This window comes from Castanea sativa, chromosome 11 (genome assembly GCF_040712315.1).
Source record: "Castanea sativa cultivar Marrone di Chiusa Pesio chromosome 11, ASM4071231v1".
Classification (NCBI taxonomy): domain Eukaryota; kingdom Viridiplantae; phylum Streptophyta; class Magnoliopsida; order Fagales; family Fagaceae; genus Castanea; species Castanea sativa.
The window spans coordinates 63,342,331-63,365,009 of NC_134023.1; the positions used below are offsets into that span (position 1 = coordinate 63,342,331).

A 22,679-nucleotide genomic window follows, 5' to 3' on the forward strand; every position below is an offset into this window, starting at 1 on the left:
TTTGGGTTAATGTATTGGATATGTAAAATGTAGTTTTTTTTTAAACCCCTAGTTATTGGCTAGTAAACAAACTCGATCTAATTCATAGGTAGTTATTAGTTAGAATATAATTAACCTTAATGATAACATGAAACAAAGAACAAGGATTTGAATCATTAACTCAAATTGAATATTAAAAGTGACTAGCAATTTCTTTATAAAAAAAGAAAAATGATAACCTCTTTTTAAAATATGTCAATTTCATGATTCGAATTAAAATTTTACAAATTTAAAGGTTTATAAACTGCTATGACATTTTATAAGTTTAAATGATGTGACAATCTATACATTGTTAGATGATTAGATTCAACAAGCAAAATCTAGATTGTGAAATGAACAAATAGAAAGTATCTTGTACTCTAATTAAAGAAAACAAGGTAGGTCAAAATACTTTATACATTATCAACCTTATATTGTGAAGAGTCTTTCCAAACTAAAAAATAAGTCATTTCTAAATCATCATATAAAATTGTACATCATCAAACATGACTCCTCACAAAAAGCTCAAAATGCCCAATGGGCTACTACCTCCAACTTATATAGGGAAACCAAGAGAAACCCTACTTCTTGTTAGTGCTGGTTTGGATAGCACGTTCACGTCTACGTTTGTGAGGTTTCCTCCTTTTCTGTTTTTATTTTTTTTTATTTTTTTAAAGACCAACGCCTGGTGCACTGTTTATGGGATATGAACAATGCACCAAGGCATATGAACAGTAAAAAAAGAGTGAACATTAATTTTTTACACATTTAAAAAATATTTTGCTACAATGTTTCCAGTTTTCAGCAATAAATTCTATCCAAACGGACTCTTAGACACAAAATGAATTGAGTCACAAAAAGTAATATTACAAATTAAGATATATCCCAAAACTAATGGTATATATGTATCTACTAGTTCTATCGATTTTTTTAGAATGTTTATTAGTATTTTTATATTTCACATTCCAAACTTTTTGCTTTGAAACTTATGATGATCGCTCTATTTACGAAAAGCTTGAATTGTTCATAACACATCAAATTGTGGTAATACAAACACAAATTGGTTCATTGTGCCTCATCTATGTGTAACTGTTGAGTCATTTAATATTATATTATTTGTATACATATATTTTTTTGCAATTTAGTATGATTTCTTAGAAAGTATCTATTAATTAAATTCATTCTTATTTCTTTTTCAATTTTCCAGAAGTATGATGACAATTTACAAATTCGGAGCATTGAGAAAGTTTTATTTTGTAGGCAAAAACAAATCATTCATCTATATAAAATTGAACCAATGATTTGACCCTTGACTCTCTTATTTTAAGAAAATTAAAGAAAAGCTCATTTAATTCAGACTTTTTAAGAAATGTTGGCTTATTTTTTAAATCTTTGATTCAATTCTAAAAATTAACCTAGTATTTATGTACTTTTTTTTTTGAAGTGGGTATTTATATATATTTATGTCTTCTCTTCAGGGATATACTAATGCTCATAAGGTCGATAGCCTATGGATCTAGTGGCATTTCCAATTACCATGGAACTCATCACTGTCCAAATTCCAAGAAGGTTATTTTTTTGACAGAGAGAGGAAATATTGGAATTTTTCCTTATAATTATTATGTATGAAAGTGAAAATTCTTGTAACATTATGAAGAGAAAAAAAGAAAAAGTACAGCAATAAATGAAAGGTATCTAGGCTAGTAGACAATAGAAGATTGAAGATAGATATAATGATGTTACATGCCCCCTGGCCACCCAAAAATGCAAGGAGCCAAATTAGCAAACAGAAACAAAGAGGTATAATAGTTTTTTTTTTTTTTTGATAAGCATAAATGCATAATAGTTTTTTTCTTAGTAAAGCAATGGAATTAGAAGTCACAGTTAGGTAGCCCCTCCAAATTATAATATCGAAACAAACATCAACTTGTGCTCTCCCAAGAAACAACTTTTTTGAAAAAGATGGTGAAATTTGCCTGACTTTATATGTAAGTTCTCTTAATTAAGAGTGGGTTTTTAAGACAAAGATATTGTGTCTCTCTTATAATTTTTTTTTGTTTTTGTTTTTGTGGCTACTGTTTTAAAACCCCACATTGAATTATGGTTTACTGTTTGTTTCCCACCTGTGGAACATGGCTCAATTAAAACTTTAGCTCCAAACACAAGGACACTAGTACTCTTCTCACTCAAGTGCTTTGCACGCTTCTTTGCACGTGATCTGTCCCATTGCTTTGTCTAATTGCCCTCTCTGGTTTCCAATGCTTCAAAGTTGCTGTTTTATCATGTTCACTCTCCTTTCTCCTTTGTGCAAACGGAGCACCTCATTATAATCCGAGGAGGTAATTTAGTGGTAAGAATTTTTTATTTTTTTTTGTGTTATATCATATTGCAAGTTTAAGATTGCGAATTCAAGTAATGATAAACACCATTATTGCTCGAGTGGTCTCAATTTAAGTCAAAATTGGGTTTAAATGGACTAGGAAAGTAAATAACCACACTTGTGAGCAATTTTGTAGTTATAAAACATAACAATAAGAGAGGAAAGGAGCACCTCATAATGTTAAGGAGCTTAGCTTGGGCTTCATAAAAGGCACCCATCATGCCAAATTCTGTAATTTTTTCCCCAAATAGATATGAGATAGATACATAGTTACCTAAACATTACCAAGCAGAGAATATAAATTTTAAATATTATTTGGGGTCAATTTCATAATTCTTACTAATTATAAATTTTTTTTAAAATTGTTACCGTAACATTGGAGGTTTTATCACGCACTAAGGGTTTGTTTGGTACTCCATTCTAAACTCACATTTTTATATTTTAAACAACATTACATACATTTTTATACACATTTTCTTTCATATATATTTTAAAAATCTTATTTCAAACTATTCTACCAAACCCTCTCTAAAATTTCTAGAACCATTCATTTTGTCTCATTAGTGAGTCATTGTTATCTAAAGAAACAATAATTTAAGTTTTTTTTTTTTAATTTAAATTAAATAAGGTGCTCCAAAAATTGACCCACCGATGAAACTACCTTATTCGATTTGATCCAATCGATTTTGGTCGGTCAGAATATAATTTAAAAGGAAAAACTCGAATATCGAGAATTTTGTCATTAAGCCCAAATCAAAATTCCATGTTGTAAACATGGCCTACATCCATAGGGTGCATGAGATTTCCACCCTCTATATGAAACGTGTCCCAACCTTTGATTACTCCCACCATTCTCTCTCTATCTTCTCGACAACATTGGGTGCTATATTTCGAATTCGAACATATTAAAACACAATCAAAAAAAAAAAAAAAATGAAAATATGGATTATAATTTTCAAAGTACGGAGATTGCATTTTTCCTCCTTGAATAAAGGGAATGTTGTTTTTTTTTTTGGTTAGAAGGGGAAAGTTATAATTTGCCCATGTGTTTAGGTTGAAATATAAATTGTTTATTTGTGATTTAAAATTTGACAATTTTTTAAAGAAAAAATTACAATATGTTGTTAATTTCGCAGCTCAAACCATTTTCTCCTAGACTCCCAATTTGACACTTTAACTACTTGAGGTTTGGCTGAAATTTAAGTTGTTTAAAATCCCATGATGTAAGTGTTGCAATGGATTGTTTTTTATTTTATTTGATCTTGTATTTTTATGTTTTTTGTGTTTTTAAAGAAAGATATAAAAGTGGAGAAAAATTACATATTTAGCCATATTTTTAATAAAGGTAGGTTACAGAAATTTAACTGAGCTAATCACAAATGAGTCAAACTACAAATGAGTAAGTTATAATTTGCCTTGAATAAAATTTAACCTCGAGGCCTACCAGCAATCAAATCATTTAAATAACAAGGCTAATATTTTGGGACTTTTGCATTTGCCTACTCTTATTGTCATGTCCTCCTTTGAATATTAGACTTGGAAAATGGGTTAAATTAGAGGGTTCAAGTTTGATTATGTCGATAACGAGTCAAATTGGGATTTAGGTATGGGTTAAAAATGGGTTAAATGAAAACAAGTTGCTTAAATTTTAGTCAAATCACAAATGAGTAAGTTATAATTTGCCTTGAATAAAATTTAACCTCGAGGCCTACCAGCAATCAAATCATTTAAATAACAAGGCTAATATTTTGGGACTTTTGCATTTGCCTACTCTTATTGTCATGTCCTCCTTTGAATATTAGACATGGAAAATGGGTTGGATTAGAGGGTTCAAGTTTGATTATGTCGATAACGAGTCAAATTGAGATTTAGGTATGGGTTAAAAATGGGTCAAATGAAAACAAGTTGCTGTTGCTAGGACCATCATTCAATCATAAATTCTTATGTTTATAGTATGATGATTGATTTAATTAGTCTACTAAGTCTAATAATTCTACAAAAGAAGGAATGAAAATGTGTATACTTGTTATACATTAAGCATATAATAACCTTTCTCACTCAAGCAAACTTTAAGAATCCTGTGAAATTAATAGTGAGTTGAAGAATCTTGCTTGAGTGGGATTGATTTTCACCCGAGCAAGATTGGGTATCCCTTGAGTTAAATAGTCTACACATGTGATCACACGTTTTCAGTTTCATGGAATAATTAACTAGATATCCAAAAACTAGGGGTGTCCAAGCAAAACCGGGACCCGACCCACCCGCAAAAACCGTCCGATCCGGACCGACAACCGGCCGACCCGACGTCGGTGACGGGTCGGCGGCGGGTCTCAGCTTCCTTAACCCGAAAACGGCGGGTCGGTTGGCGGTTTTGAGGCTGAGAAACCGATTTTAACCGACCCGACCGAGATATTTCCAGATCCCGGCGAAATTTCCAGAATCCGGCAAGTTTTTTCCAGAATCCGGCGAATTTTTTCTAGATTCCGGCAAAAAACCCAGATTCCGGCGATATATTTCCTTAGATCTGGTGAGATTTTGACTGGATTTGGCGAAATCTCATCAAATCCGGTGAGATTTTCGCCGGATCTTGCGAAATCTCACCGGATCTAAGACAAATATCGCCGGTATCTGGAAAATTTCGCCGGAATCTGGGTTTCTTCGCCGGACTGTGTGTTTTTTCACCGATTACTCGTCGTCTTCTCAGATCTATGATTCCGACCGACCCGCTCGCCACCCGTTGATGACCTGAACCACCCGACCCGATTACTCCGGCGGGTCGGCGGCGGGTGCGTTTTTTCTCCACCCGATTCCGGCGGGTCGGTTCCGGGTTGGGCACAAACCCGACCCGGACCGACCCGTGGACAGCCCTACCAAAAACAATGGTTATTCATAGAATCATCTCATGCTGTTGCTATGACCATCATTCAATCATAAATTCTTATGTTTCTAGTATGATGATTAATTTAATTAGTCTACTAAGTCTAATAATTCTTCAAAAGAAGGAATGAAAATGCGTATACTTTTTATACATTAAGCATATAATAACCTTTCTCACTCAAGCAAACTTTAAGAATCCTGTGATCGAGATTAATAGTGAGTTAAAGAATCTTGCTTGAGTGGGATTGATTTTCACCCAAGCAAGATTGGGTATCCCTTGAGTTAAATAGTCTACACATGTGATCACACGTTTTCAGCTTCATGGAATAATTAACTAGATATCCAAAAACAATGGTTATTCATAGAATCATCTCATGCATTTCTGCACTTCTATTAACATTTCATTTTTAATTGACAAAATAACAAAGTCACTCATTCTTATGACATAGTCAATTAATCTTAAATAGAAAATATAACTGCAACAAATATTGTTAATAATTTTTTGTAAATAACACATGCATTTGAAAAAAGATCTAACCTTTCAATAACTTAATATGCTAATTGGAGTATTTTCATCAATTTGAGAATAAACATTATGTTTGAGAAAATATTCAAAATTAATACTATTTTTGCAAACAAATAGAGTTTAGTAGTTTTAATTTTTCAAAATTATATAAAGATGAAAGGAGAGCAATCAAACATTGTACATCAATTGATGAGCAGCTACAAAGAAAGCTAAAAAAAAGAAAAAAAGAATCAAGACAGAGAGTAGCAAAGCGAGGAATGAGAAAAAGAAAAGTCTTGATTTTTGCAAAAATCAAGAGGAGAGAAAGTATCCTTTTTCCCTTTTGTATTTAGAGATAGTCATTTTCTCTCTTTTGGAAATGTTGGATTTCAGGTAACAAATTTGTTTGAAAAATTATTCATTCTTATTTTAATTTTGGTAGAGGAAGAAATGAATAGTTTATTTACCATCAATGTGTTTAGGAAATTGGATTATTTTAAAGTCTTAAACTGCTGCAATTAAAATAAATTCATTAAAATAGTGCACAACATTCAAAGAGAAGATAGCTTTTTATTTTTATTTATTACTTAAAAAAAAAAAAAAAACTACATTGTAAGATGAATAGATAATGCTATTTTTTTGGGCCAATAATAGGGCCATAAATGTTTTTTTTTTGTTGCCATGTGTGGGTGGCCTTATATATATATATATATATTCTATTGGTTAATAAAGGATTTCCTTTTAAGGACCTTAGGTCATTTTAACATACACAAGATTTATTATTTTAGATAACTTTAAACTTAATTTACATGCATGTTTTCTTGACTTGATTAGTTAACTCTTGCCTTTAAACTTTATTTAATTAAATCAGGCTTTTATTTATTATTATTATTTTGTTAAAATGAACCAACAAGAAGCTAATATCATCAAGAATGAAGGGATTAACAAGGATGGTTTACTTTATTTAATTGAGAATGAGGATACATCTAGAAAAGACGGTTTACTAATCTATTTTTCTGTTCACAAAATTTTCTCATATAGTTTTTTATATATTATCCAATCACGGCAAAAGGCAAGGCTTTGTGTGAATTTAAGTATGTTTTGACACAAAATCAATACCTAATACAAACATACATGATACATTTTCTTAACAAAAATATTCTTATCAGCCATTTTTTTTTTTGGCAGTTACTATGAGTCTTTGACTTTTAAGTATCTCCATCTCTTTTAACTATGAACATTTCAGAAATAATTTACTTCAATAAATCCACTGATAGTGGAAATAATAATTCATAAAAGAATCAAAACTTGCTATACCCCAATCATCTTGCACCACGATATTGCATTTCTTTTTGGAATCTAAAGGTGAGTGTGACATGGGAAGACTTAACTTAGTAAGTACTAACATTGTTCTGCAGATGATAGTGAACTGCAAAGACATTGTATTATAACTTTGGTCTCTCTCTCTCTCTTCAAGATATGACACATTTCCATATGTCAAATTTGCATAAAATGAAAAAACTAAATCCTAAATAAAAAATTAGAATATATGTTTCTCTTCCCATTCTCAAATCTTAACAGAAAGATCCTCTCTAAATTTCTTATAGCTATTAATTAATCTATTTATCGTGTGAAGTGGTGGGCCGCATGTGATGTTGCATGAATTATTGAAAAAATATGCAAAAGAAAAATGATCTTCAACTTATAAATTATAACATTCCATGCATGTACTCTCAACCAAATAAATAATAAAAATAATTATAAACCTATAATTAAGAAGTGTAACAAATTAAATCTCAATTCATTACAATGGAAAAGTTTTTATAAAAAAAAAAAGAGCTAGTTTGTTATTTTTTAAAATCTTATGGTTTAAATTATTACTTTTTAAAACTATAAAAATTTAGTTTAGTACACCATAAACTAAAGGATTTAAAATGCAATAGCAAAAATGGAACTTAACAACAATATAATGGCACTAACATATATAGTATTTCTACTATGTCTAATCTTTGAGACCCCACTTTCATGAAATTGAATCATTATGAAATTCAAGCTTCTTCTTTCATGGATCATGATCCTTAACAATGCATCATCATTTCTCTAAAAAAAGGATAGTGGGGGACAAACTAACTAGTTTGAAGCTATGTAAGGTTCTCGATGATGATCTTTGAGACTTTAGAGTGATGCCAAAGTACTGTTTGGTACGTACTGTGTTTGATAAATACATGACTGACTGTGTGTATACGTGTGAGGTTTTGAGTTGATAAATCATAAACGTGATGCAGAGGCCGTATGTGTTCAGATTGGAGCTTATACATACACCATTGTCGTTTGTGTGTACAAGGTCTCGTTCATGTTTGAAGACAAAGGACTTTTATACAAAGAGGACTAGATGCATGGGTCATTGTTTATATATACATATACTCTCTCACAGAGCCAAAAAGAGAGAGAGAGAGAGAGAGAGAGAGAGAGGTTAGCTAGGTTTGCTATCATGGCACAATCAAGTGGCCCGCATGAGAGAATCATGGACCCTTTGCTTATTTAACCCTACTTTCTCACTCTCTTTAATCAATTATATGATGGAAACCCAAGAAGCTCTCTTATATATATATTGCTAGAAAGACAAAGTTTGGAATCCAATTGGGTTGTTGTTTTGTTCTATATGTGTGTTAAATATACTTTTGTTTTTCCTTTTTACTTTTACTTTTACTTTTTTGGATGAATAAGGAGTTTTTGCTAGATGGGTTGCGTATCAAAAGAGAGATAAAATCAACTTTTAAGCCTGAAAAGCTTTTAGTCTTTTTCCAAAGCAAATGCATGTACTAATATTCTGTAAATGGAGTAGATATTTTTGCTAGCTAGAAAAGTAGACTCGTTGAATTAAACTAGAATATTTAATGTGTGAATATGACTTGGTATGAACAACTGGCTAATAATTAATTTTAGCGTTAAGTTTCAAGACAGGCATAAATCACTCTCAAATCAAGGGCATAAATCACTCTCATATATAGTGTTCAGGTCCTTTCTATTGCAGTTCTAATTATTATTATTGTTCATAATGTATTTTAAATTCTTTAGATATAGAGGACACTTCCATGTACTTTGCATTCATTGATACATAAACACTCTCTCTCTCAAATTTTTTATTTTTAAATTTTTTTTTATTTTTAGGGTTTAAGTAGACAACTCAATATATGCTGTGACAGTTACTCCATATCACGAGAGATCTAATTCACTAGATAAAGTCATTTTAACCATCATGAAGTAAAATAATAACTTTCATGTGGTGAGTGGTGACATATCTTACTTTATTCACTATTGTAATTTTTTCCTCAATCACCTTTTTTACCCCGGCAAACAGAATTTGGCTTCTGTATTTAGAAAGTGACATGTATGGTCTCTAGTTGAGTTCTCATCCAATTATAAATACCATGTCAAGCTATACCTTTCCAATTATAACGAATACAAATTTAGTGCAAGGAGTGTAGCCCGCAGTGTGGTAACTTAAGATGTGAAAGGTGGGATTAGTAATTGGTAAGGTCTTTGATAATTGAATAAGAAATTTGAGATATAATTTTTGCTTACATAAAAAATCGATTGGTGTCTTAGTCTGATGATAAAGAGCACAATCATATATTGATAAATAAAAAAAAGCCCCAAAGGCAAAGAAAAGAGAAAGAGAAAGCAAATTTTTTCTATAATGGAGTTTTTGATGGCAGGCCATATATCTTGTCCCATTTTGCTTTTTTTGTTTTGAGTGAAGATGGGCACTTGATTGATTAATAAGACAAATTTACTTTGTATCACAGTTTGGTCATAGTATTCAACTAGGGCTAAAAATAACATGTTTTCCATGAGGCCGGCTTTTCTAAGGAAAACAAGTGGCTGAGCAAGTAGCCACCTCAAATCAAAGATGTGAAAGGTTGGATTAGTAACTATTACCTTATATCTTTGTTTAGATTATCAAAAAACCTTATATCTTTGTTTAATAAAGCACTCAAGGAAAAGGTCCACCAAAATGTAAATATTAGTAGGTTGCATGCAAAAACCCAATATATGTCGCTTTAGAGGGTTGGATTTAGAGAATCGATGAAAATTCATGGAACATAGATGATTCATTGACTCAGTTTCGGCTCGTCAACCTTCTCTTCTGTCTATATCAAAACGCAAGTGTTCAATTTAGGGCTATTCATTTAAAAAAAAAAAAAATTCTTGTTATAAAGAATTTGTTTGGGTGAACTTATTTTCTTATGTTGCTTAAAAAATAAATTGAATAAAATAAGTTGGATTGAAAAATTATATATAAAATTACACATAAATAAAAAAAAAAACATAAACTCACTCAAACAAGCTAGGTGAATAGACAAACTTTTACTTATTTTATTTTTTAATTTAGACTCTTTTTATAAGGTTTTAATGGTTCATCATTTCGTTTTAAGCCCAAATTACCATTTCTTTAATTCAGAAAGAAGAACATTATATTATACACTTAATGCTATAAGAATATTCAATACAATTATGGTTTTATGGGTAAAACCTGTAAATTGAAGTATTAAGGCCTAAGAGGGCGTTTGGATCCAAGTTTCTGCGTCCACGTCCGCGTTTTGCTTTTTTTTTTTTTTTTTTTAACCCAGCCGCAAGGTTTGACTTTTCAGCCATGAATAGTGCACAAATGCACTGTTCATGGGTTCCACAAATTTTACTTTTCAGCAACTTTTTCATTAAAAATGGGTCCCACAGTACTATTCACACATTTAAAAATTATTTTGCTACAGTGTTTTCAGTTTTCAGTTTTCAGTTTTAGCAAAATAAGTTCTATTCAAACGGACTCTAAATGGAAGCAATTAATTTGTAGAGGTGGATGAAGAACCAACTTGCAAATGTAAAAATGAATCTCAAATGAATTGTAGCAAAATACTTGATAATAAGAAGAAAAAGATGCTGTTTTTATTGCATATAAAACATCCTCGGCTCTCCCGAGAAGGGGTGTTCCTTTCTAAGTATACAAATTTATATTAACTTTAATCCCTATCTAACACTTATATTCTTTCTTAAACTCACTAGTTCTAGATCCCTTGTGCATGGGAAATCCGTCCCTATTTATACTCATGAAGGTCCCCTCCTCACCATCCATTTGTAGGGAGGATATGGTTCGGGTTAAGATATTTTTCACATCCCTTACTTTTTTCCTTCTTTTGAAGTAAGGTGGGGGGAAGGCAGTCTGTTTGACATTGTTCTAGTGTGTCATTCAACTATAAATGCGGCACTACTAGTAGTTGGGGAGTATTTAATGCGGAAGGGATATATGCCCCCCCCCCCCCCCCCCATGGTTTTTCTTATCCTCTTGTTTGTTTTCCTAATCCTCTGTTTCTCTTACTTATGTTTTGGGAGCTAGGTGAGCTAGTATGAGGAGAGATGACTCATTACTTGAGTGTTAATTGTTCTTTGGGCATCCTTTCGAGGAGTCTTCTTTAGGTGGTAATCCTTGGATTTTTGTGATAACTTGATCCATCCTCCCATTTACTCCGAGCTTTGGATGCGCTATTGGGGCCCGCCTTGATTTGGACCCACTATGCTTGGCTCGGGCCTTTTAGCTATTTCTTGTTTTGATAGGGCGGTTGGACTTTGACTCATTTGCTATCCTTAGACTCTACCTCCCACAATGGTAAAGAAGTGAGTTCCGATTAACTCAATTATGCATATAATTAATTTTTTATTGTCACTTAAAAAAATGGTAAAAATACTATTTTGGTCTCTAAGTTTTATTAAAAGTTCATTTTTCACCCATAGACTTTAAAAAGTTCATTTTTTGTCCTTAAACTATTGAAAATTTCATTTTTTGTCCTTAAACTATTGAAAATATTTTACCTTTTGTCCTTAAATTTTACAAAAAGTTTTTTTTTCCTCCCAACACTGTTGAACAAAGTTCTTTTTCATCCATATATTTATCTCTAAACTACTAATTTTCTTTTACAAAATTTAAGGATGAAAAAAAGCTTTTTAAAGTTTGAGGACTAAAAACAAATATTTAATAAAGTTTAGAATTCAAAATAGTATTTTACCCTAAAAAAAAACTCAAATTGAAAATATTTTACCTTTTGTCTTTAAATTTTACCATTTTTTTTTTCTTTTCATCCCAACACTATTGAAAAAGTTTTTTTTTTTCATCCCTATTTTTTATCTATTAACTATTAAAAAAACTTTTTACAAAGTTTAAGGATGAAAAAAATTCATTTTTTAAAGTTTAAGGACAAAAAACAAATATTTAGCAAAGTTTAGAGATCAAAATAACATTTTACTCTTAAAAAAAACACTCAAATTGTTTTCTCAACTTAATGCTAAATAATAATCATCATAGAATGTTCTTTCTTTTGATTTGAGTGTAAATAATAATCATCATGAAATTGTTGAATGGTAAGATTTAAAAAAAAATGTATTCATAAATGTAATTAGAAATTAATCTTGTGGGGAAAGAGGAATCTTTTAGTAAACAAGAATGTGCCAAGTCCACCTATGAAGTTGGGTGAGAAATAAACGAAGAAAATGTGTGGGATAGGACCTGAAAATAGGGGAGAGGAGGACAAATTAAAAGAAGGGCTAGGCTAGGAAACCCATGTGCCTCCCTATGTTCCAAGAAGTGTCTGGCTTTAATTTATATGGGGAAAACAGTAGCATGAAATGAATCATATGGGTCCTATAGCCATGAAATGAGTCTTTCACAGAGAAAGATATGTGGCTTTCGTGGATGTGACTAAGCACTGTTGTTCTTGTCTACTAATTTATACTTCTTGCTTCTTGGTCTGCTTGTTTTTAAATCTTTTAGTATCACTACTTAATCTGTAAAATGATTTTCTAGGACATTTTGTTTGTTAATGACAAGTGCGATGGATTTTATCTAATAATATCAGACAAGATCATGGGGTTGATTAAAAAATATCATACTGTACTTGTAACAAAAGAAGAAAAATAAATCATTCATACTGATCACACTCTCTCTCTCTCTCTCTCTCTCTTCATACGGGACCTACTTGCACTCACACAAAAACAAAATTATGAAGCAAATTTGTAGGACAGAGACTGTGCGTTGTTCAAGCATAAGAGCTCATATTTTGTTAGAAGACAAAAACTAAGTACAATTTCTTGATTATTGTTTCTTAATTGAATTCAAACACATGGTTTTTCATATCAATAAATTACAAATAATGTTATTTTAGGTTTAAGTGATAGTTTAATGGTAACAACATTTTTTGTAGTGCGTCACATTTGTGATTTGAACCTCACCTCTTATTTCCCCATTATCTACTAAATTGAAAAAGAAAATTCTCTCTCTCTCAAAAGACAATAGAATTGAATGTAATAATGTTTTTAAATTTAATTACAAACTTAATTTACTACATCTAAAGAATTGTACATAAGTTTTAATTTTTTTTCTATCTGCATTTTTGTGTTTTTTTGGGTTCCGCACAATAAGTTGGCTGTGATTTAATTAGGATTAATGTTTAGTTAAGTGGAGTGAACTAAATATTGGCAACTTTTATTTCTTAAAAAATTAGCAGATTAATTCCAAGATTTTATGTCCATCAAATGAAGTTTGTAGAGAAAAGGAATTATGGTTTAAGTTTAGTGATTTATTTTATTTTATATTTCAGTTTTGTGTAAATCAATTAATATTGCCAATGGTATATTACTGATTAAATCCCTTAGAATATCAAAACTGTTCATACACTTGGCTAGTGTTGCACTAGATGCAATAGCTTCGGATGGTTGAGATTAAGGGTTGAAAAAAATAACTTTCAATCTTAACTATTAAATAATAATAAAAAAAAAAGTAAGAAAAAGTTAAAAAATGAAAGTAGTAAAAAAATTTTGTGAGAAAAAAATATGGGTAATTAGACCCGGATCCAAATCCCTGAATTGTCAAACTTTCTTCTGTTTTTTTGGGTCTTGCTAATATAATATTAACTTTTACATGGGCCTGACTTTGCACAATTGTGTTTCAGCATTTCGGCCCATAAAACCAGCCCACATTCTAACCTAGGCCCATAAAACTAATAAATCTCATTCTCTTTTGCTGAATATATGCTTTGAATATCGAACTGGGATCCACCAGTTTAGCCATGCAACAATAATTGGATTTGAACCACACATGAGAGAAAAAATAGTTATTTAATCTAAAGTCTAAACCATGTCTAGTCTCTTCATTTGGTTAACCAACTGACATTAAGTTTAGCAAAAAAATTGACATTACTTTACTATGTGCTCTGTCTCTAGGAATATGTATATATCATAAAATTGACACTTTACATTAAACTATGATAGGGGCAAGATAGTGGGTCTTGTCTATTTGTCTGCATATTTAGTTGAAGTGGCCCAAGCATGTCTTGGGTCCAGAATTAATTGGTAGCATACTAGCATGTGGATCTTGGCTACACTTTGGGTATATGATATTTTAGATGGGCTGAATTTCAAAATCCTGACCAGCCTGCATGGTTGGTGGGTGCCCTTTTTTTCTTTCATGTGTGTGTGTGTGTATATATATATATATATATATATATATATATATATAGAGAGAGAGAGAGAGAGAGAGAGAGAGAGAGAGAGAGTTCTACTCACAACAAGATTTGGGGGTAGACTAACAGGAGTGGCTTAATGCATTTAAGGGTCTCAGGCGAAAATTGATTTAAGATTTTTTATATATTTCAATGACTTTTTTTTTTTTTGGAGAAAAAAAAATAATATTACTTAAATTTTATTATCTTGTTTTAGATGCAAAATTACTAATTAATCACATAGAGTTTTTTTCTTCTTTAGAAAATCTATAGATAAAAAAATTGACAAAACTTTTTACAGCTGTTGTGTAACAATTTGATAGTGGTAAGTAAAAAATGTGATTTTAATGATAAACCTAGATGGAAACTAGTAAAAATTTGCTATCTCAACTGTTGTGAAAGATATTGTGAAATTATTGCTCTTTATTTTTTGTGAAAAATGTTATATTCAGTGGTAGGTTCAAATTAGAACCAGTAACAACCTGCCACTTAGGATTCGTTGTGAAATAAAGTTGTGGACATATTATTTCTCTCTCTCTTTCTCTCTCTCTCTCTCTTCTTGTTTTATATTTGATAAAAAATTATTTTATTTATTGGCTAATATTTAAGCTTAATTAATACTATTATAATAAATGAAATTACTATATTGGTTAAAATATGGAGACATTTTTTTACTCGAGGTCTTAGGCGACTGCCTCATTTGCTTCATAGTAAGGCTGATCTTGTAGACTACACCAATACACCTTCCTCTCACATAGTGTGGATTCTATATACGTGTGAGAGTAAGATGAAATACATAAGATGTACTGAATGATTTCATAAGAGATAGGACGTATGCTATATTAGACTAATATAGAAGATGATATATACTTTGATATTAGAGCATCTCCAGTAGTCTCTCTAAATTTTTGTACTATTTGACCTATTTAGTTGAATGCATAAAATGATGTCCTATTCTATGCTTGGGTGTGTATATGTTCTAACATGTACATCAACCAACATGACATAAACTACATTATAAATCACCTTATAATTCAAACGGAAAAACCTTCGCGTTGGTTCTTCAGGCAGTTTTGGGGATTGAGAAGTTTGAACTAAGTAGACATGTAGCATGTTGCAGCAAGGCTCGTCAAACTTATTATGAAATCCAAAATTTTAATCAATTAGGTCATAGTATCAGCAAATAAACACTTAATGTTTATTCGTGTAAGCAAAGCTTTACTCAAGCTAATTATTGCCATCTGATGCAATACTTTTTTTTTTTGGGGGTAAACTAGGGCCTTTGCAAATTCAATTTAAGTTGAAATGATTAAAATACGGAGTTTGGAGAGAATATATTATACAATTAATATTTTTTTCTTCTTCTAAATATAATAATAGAGTGTCACAATATTAAAATTGTGGCACTACATAAATTCTTAGATTTATAATATTTAATTTGAATCATAAAACCAATCCATACTAAATGGGGAGAATCATTGTCCACTGCTCAAGATACTAGCACTAGTTTTTGTCCTTTGCACAACTATTGTTTTGGAACAAATTCGAGTTGTGGGCAATGGTATGCATAGGATTCATAATTTAAAGTTAAATAGATGTAATGGTTGGATATAATTATTAAAAATGCAAAATAAAGGTTTGAATAGAAGGCATGTGAAAGCAATTAGTCAATACTCATGGCTTATAATGACGAGGTAATCTCCAAATTAATAAAACAAGACATAAAAATACGAAATTATCTAAACAAATTAGGTGAAAAAGTTAATTTTTAGATTAGGTGACTTGTTTTTATTGGTGTGGAATATCACGTCAGATTTCCTAATCTCATCCTATCATAGTTCTCTTTTTCTTTTTTTAACTGCACAAATGAAACCAACAACTAGCAGAAAAATGTCATATAAACCCACTTGGCAGGAAAACTACTTCACAAATGATTTTTTATTGAACAAATAATGGATGACTCTAAAAAATATATCAGTTTGTAGGAAAAGTCTTCCTTTGCTATCTTGTACTAAGTCACTTCCCTGCAATAAAAAGGCTGGCCATCTCATTCATTCATCTCATCAAAGAAATAGTTTATAGTAACGTGCCAGCCTAACCTACATGCTCATTCAACAATGCGTATAAACCATTCTCCAAATATTCTTTTTATTGAAGCAGACTGATCTAGGGGAAGTTCAAAGGGAAAAAAAAAAAAAAACATGAACCAATGCATTAGTTTGTAGCATGCCACCCTTTATAATAATATGGGGCTCAAGTTCATCCAAAAAGACTTCTCCAGATAGTCCTTCAACTGAACCATACTTACCTATGTCTAATGCATCTATTAATCTATCATCATTGACACATACAAAGCTACTAATATCGAGTGATTGAATTCCTTTATGGAAAAGTCTTGGGACATTGAACTAGTATGATTATAACCTACCTATGTGTTCGACTGAACTAAGGAAAGTTCTTCTACGCGACTGAGGATTGCAGGTCATGAATGTGTTTAAAGTTTACAAAACATCTCTTAAGGAGTATATTGTTCTGCATTGACAACTTCCAAACAGGAAGGGAATGGCCAAAAGGGGATGTGAACAGAGGTAGGTTAGAATGTTTTTAAGCAGCCTGAGCTGTGATTAATTACATTAAAATTTGAATAACAATATACATGGCCAATTCCTAAAACCTCGGGCTAGCTAGCAAACAGAGAAGACAACATTCTGTTCTGAAGAAAGACATTCATTGAAGAACTCCTATTATTTGCATGCCCATCATTTGATCATCTTTTGCAGCAAACCATCATTTAAGTTTCCTAGATTCATTGTTAAAAGTGCTCCAAGATTTCAAGTTCATGATCATGCCTCTCATTGTATTTTCATCCATGTTAGACTTGTTTTATGAACATATATTTTTGTTGCTCATGGTTACCTTTATAAAAAAGAACAATCATGTCCTAAGGTTATCTTATTTCTATACATCCTCATTTATACACGCCTCATTTACTTAAAGAGTGTTTGATTGACAAAAGGGGGAACATTGCTGATCTTCTAGCCAAGGACTGAAAGAAATGGAGACTGGAACTTTACAACTAACTGTAATTATTGGCAGTCATAAAATATAAAATTTCCCACTATATTCCTTTGTGGCCAAGTAGATTACTATGGAAAATTTATTTTAAAATTCCTATAATTAGGGATAACGATAGGGCAAGACCGGGTCAGATCATGGGTGTCCCACCCTTGTCTTGTAGAGGAGTAATTTTATCCCGCGAGGCCTCACCTCACATTACCCCACCTGGCTCGCAAATAATTTAAAAATATTATTATGAAAAATTAATAAAAATCCAATAATAAAGACAAAAAATTAACAATAAAGATATATATATATATATATATATATATATATATATATATATATATATAAAAAAACTTGCATGGAACCGGTTGGGATGAAATTGCCATCCCTTATTGTTATTACTTGATGACGAGCCGAATAGAAGAAATGGCAATAAACATGCTGCAGTTCAAATCTAAATGAACCTTGCAAGAGCAGTCAGTTGTAACTATGACGATGATATATTAAACATCTGCTCTGAAGTTTGGCAGCATCATTGCAACAACAATATACTATTCTATGAATTTCATTCATTAAACTGAACACATTTTTTCAAGGACTACAAGAAAATTATATTCAGAACATTGATATGCAAATTCATCATGACCGAGAGGTATTTATTTACATACTGGGCTTAATACAAAGTATTCAGAGATACTAAAACTAAAAGCTTCATCCTCAAGTATATAATTTTGTAGAGTTAGCCTTGTATTATGGAAATGAGCATATACATTGACTTACTACTAATCTTTATGAGCACTACATTGGGCTAATAACTAATCTCTGCCATAGAGATGTTACATTGAAAGCTAGTATACCAATATGAACTTATGCAGACTGTTACAACGGGGTCAAAGACACATGAAACTTACAAATGATTTCTGTGCTGCTACTTATTTGGCTTGTGATGCTGATGACCCTAAGGTTTCCACTGTTTCCATTGTTTGTCCTTTAGTATTCACCATCTCATTTGTGCTACAATCAATAATTGTGGGCTGACAGTTTTCTTCCCATGGTACCCTCATTTTCCTGCTTCCATTACCAACACCAGACTGCGATGATGTTCCAGTATTTGGATGAGGGCATGTTAAGTTAGTCTGACATTGTAGGCCAATTGCCCCATCAGTAGATTGCACCCCACAATCACCTTCTTTATACATGGTAGTACCATTGCACTGCTTTTGGAAGGGGAAAATACCCAACTCATGATCAATCTTTCCTCTAAGGTCTAGGAAAAGACTTCTCAATCTCAATACCTCAGCTTCAAGAACTGTTTGCCCTTGTAATTTTCTGACCAATTGCTGGTTCAATAGCCGCAATTTCTTGACTTCCTCTTCAAGATAAGCTGTGTGAGCCTTCTTTTTCTCCCTATACTTCCGAACGGCTTCTCTGTTTCCTGATTGTCTTTTTGGTTTTGAACTAGTTTTCTTTTTATTATTTGGTTGTTCATCTTCTTGAGATGAAAGAACCTGGGTGTGAGAGTGATAACATGTATGTGTATGAGCCGCTTCAGGGCCAGGTGGGTTGCAAGTGTGAGTGTGGGTGCAGGTTCTGGTGTTTTTCAAGAGATCATCAAGAAATGAATCAAAGGATGTTGTAGCCGGAAAATCAATAGACGAATCAGGATTCAATAATTGAACATTATCAGAAAGCTCTACCTCCCCATCATCCATGGTTTCTATCATTTCTATAAATGAAAATTATCTGCAGTCAAACAACTCCATATCTGCTACATCCAATTAACAGTTTTTAGATAAGATAAGCACTACTATTCCAAAAAAGCAACAATCTTTATGCAAAGTCAATCTACTTTATGTAGAATTGAATCAAAACCGCAAAATTTCACTCAAAAGTAAGAAGCCATGACTATATATCACATAATTCAAGAATATATGCAAAGAAGCACAACCTCAGAACAAAATTTATCGATTACCCACAGCATCAAATGTCATAATCAACAAGAATTCCTACTAAACCCACTTAATTTTCTTGACCAATAAGCAGGGACAAACCCTAAGCTAAGCTCTAAGTAGAAGGCATAAGTTATGAAAAGCAGCTTTATTTAGCCATTTAAAGAATGCCCATATGGAGATTCTTCATGAAAAAGATGGAATCAAGAACAGACAAGATTTTTGGCGTTGAAAAATCACTCAACTGCTAAAGAGAATCCAAAGCTTCAAAAGCTGCAAGTGGGAGCAACAGGATAGAACGTTTTTAAAAGCAGAACTTTTGAGTGAAGAATCTAAGGAAAAGCTTAAAAAAATGGGGTTTTGATCAGATTGTGGAAGCTGCAAAAGTCAGCAATTTATTTGATAGTTGCATTGAGATTTGTTTACCTGAATTTTGGGCTTGATTGTCTGACCATAATATTTTCGGTTTATCTGTCAGCTAACCTTGGAAGCAACCTGCATCTCTGAAAGTCTTTTTTATACGTTTTCGCATGTTATAGTAGGCACAAAAGATACAAAAATGTCAACCTGTGGTGTACATAACGTGTCAGACTAACCGTTTAGTTGCCTCTTCTGTCCAAACATTGACCTACCACTTGAAAAAATATATATTCAAAAAAGAAACAGTGAAAAGTAATTTAATTAATTTTGTCTCTTCACCCTTTTTTTTCAAGTATTATTAGCGTTAGGACCCATAGGTAAGTCTTCCGTCCGGTGCTTTTAAATGGATCGCAGAGTCAGCACATGATTATTTTAAGATATAGTAATGTTGTACATGTGTTGACTTTCACGGGCAAACTAAATTCTAAGGCATGACCTTAGCAGCATGCTCACACAAGGCTGCCATGACTTTTGCGTGCCCATGAGCCATGCCATAGCCTTCATATCACCCATTGATTTTAATTATGTATTGTTAGTAAAAGGAAGGAGATAATTGTAACTTATAAGAATAAGAACTTTGATCTACAGACCTAATTCTAATACAATTAAGTTAGTAAATGTTAATGACAAGACTAGATGAGAACCAGTAGAAATGGAATATTACTTATTTTAATAATTTTACCAAAGAAATGGGCTAAAATGATTTTTATTTTTGGCTAAATAGGTTAAAATGAATTAATTTCCACTAGGATAGCTTTCAGAATTGCAGAGGCACATGCACATGTTCAACCTCTTTAAACTATCTAGTAAAATTAGGATGTCGGATGCTAATGCAATTTTGGCCAAGTGAATGAGTGATACCTCTATCTCTTATGACTTGTGACTTGTGAGTATAGAATATTGGATGAAGTCTTGTTAAGAAAAAAAGAAAAGTGTTATTGTCAAGTATTTAGTTAATAAAGTTTTTTCTTCTTGTAAAAATAAATGTGAGATTATTTTTTTTTAAAAAAACAATAAATGTGAGATTCAATCCTAGTTAATATTGAGAGGAGGGGAAGAGAGTATAAAAGAAGAAGGAAAATTAACTTCTTCTACATCGTCCATAGACCAATGGACCTATGAACTAAAAAAAAAGAAAAAGGATTTGGCTGAATAATGGCAAAAAATTGAAAAAGAAAAGAAAAGAAAAGATACATTAGAGGTATTACTATATTCTGCATGATTTACTTGGGCTGTAGAAGTACTTTAAAACTCATAAGTCTGATCCATTTTCATTGATTACAATCTAGGCCCAGTGAACCAATAGGTGGACTGGGCCTAATTTATATTTTTATTCAAGACCTGGGCTGTAGTCTGTTGAGCCTGGTGCCAGTTCAATAAATTATTGGATTCTTTCTATCCTATAAATTCTGGTGCAAAATGTCTTCTACCCAATACTACTTTCCCAAAAATGAAAAAGAAAAAGCTGTCATATACACTAACATGTAATCAATACCATGTAAAATTGAATTCATCACTGCTAGCTTCTAATAAAAGATAAATTGAGATTCTGTTGTCATCCCTATTGCTTGATAAAAGATGGTTATATATATCCAGAAATATTATTTGCATTGTTGAATCTTGGAAGTGAGAGACTCTAGGCCATGACAAGGTGCAACACTACTACCATTATACTATCACTAAGCTTTGTATCATAGTTATAAAAACTGTACCAAACCACCGTGAACCAAAGTATTATTCAGAATAGTTTGGTGTAAAATACCGTATATGCAATGACTCATTATCAAACTAGGTAAAACGAAAGATTGCACAGGTTAAATCTTTTTAACCTGTGGATAAAACCAAAAATACCAATTGGTCTGCATGGAACACAAGCGACCAATATCACAACGATAACACATTAACACCTAATTGATTTTAATCATTAATTATACTAGCCAATGTTCCTGTGTGATGCACGGGTGCAGTTTTAATTTATTTTAAAATATTTTATAAGAAATTATAATGCTTGAGGAATTAATTTCAATTACATCACATGTTTTTAAAAATAGAGTAAGTATAATTTGTTAGGATTAATATATAAAAGAATATGAACCTAATGACCATATTTAAATTGTTAAGTTTACTCAAACGAAAATGGCGGCTGTGAAAGCTAAATAAAAAGAATGTTGTTCTTTCAAAATAGAAAGATAAATGGCACAATTTTTTTTTTTTGCAACATAGGCTCCTGCTTCATTGATCATTGCCTTAAACACGGTTGAGAATTTTAGATATGTAAAAAACTAATCTAAAACGGTGAAACCCATATCTATTTATTTTTAATATCTTCCAGGGAAAAAAATATAACTGAAGTTACAACAAATTTTGAGAAAATCAGTAATTGTTTAAAATAAATTTATCAACTATTATATTATACTTCATGACAAAATAAAAACACTCAATGCAATAGGTATTAGAAGTGTAAATAAACCAAGGTGTTGACAGTAGATTAGTAATCGTACTCCTACCAATTTTTGCATTAAATTTATTAGAATTATTAAACGCTTAGGGTGCAACATATGGATCAAATCTAATGACAGAAAATTGATATTGACATAAAAACTTCTACAAATGTAATAGTGATCATAAGGGTCCACAATGGAAGTGCATTTGCCCATGGAGGATAAAAAAAAAGAAATCAATGAAAATGCAGCAATAATAATATTGAAAAAAAAGAAAGAGTCAAAACAAATGACATACAAAGTGAAACAAATAGAATCATATATCAAAACCAGCATAGAGTAAATGGAGCAACTGAAACTTTTCTTCTTTGGAAGCATTTTAGAGAGACATAGTATGTTGGGGTATTGGTCTCTTCCCCCCCCCCCCCCCCCTTAAACTAATCAAATATAACTTGAATTAAATACTATTCATTTTCA

General features: G+C 31.6%; 1 protein-coding gene across 2 annotated transcripts; it reads right to left on the reverse strand.

Moving 5' to 3' along the window:
* Positions 1 to 18,116: 18,116 nt before the first annotated feature.
* LOC142615087 (basic leucine zipper 24-like) lies at positions 18,117 to 19,924 on the reverse strand. Of its 2 annotated transcripts, none has more exons than XM_075787776.1 (2): positions 19,768 to 19,924; positions 18,117 to 19,157 (listed from the first exon to the last, which is right to left on the reverse strand). In XM_075787776.1, the coding sequence occupies exon 2, from the start codon at positions 19,114 to 19,116 to the stop codon at positions 18,325 to 18,327; it is 792 nt and encodes a 263-aa protein (XP_075643891.1). In that variant the 5' UTR covers positions 19,117 to 19,157; positions 19,768 to 19,924; the 3' UTR covers positions 18,117 to 18,324. The 2 variants fall into 2 exon arrangements, with proteins under 2 accessions (XP_075643891.1, XP_075643892.1); XM_075787777.1 differs by having other exon boundaries at positions 18,117 to 19,614.
* Positions 19,925 to 22,679: the final 2,755 nt, after the last annotated feature.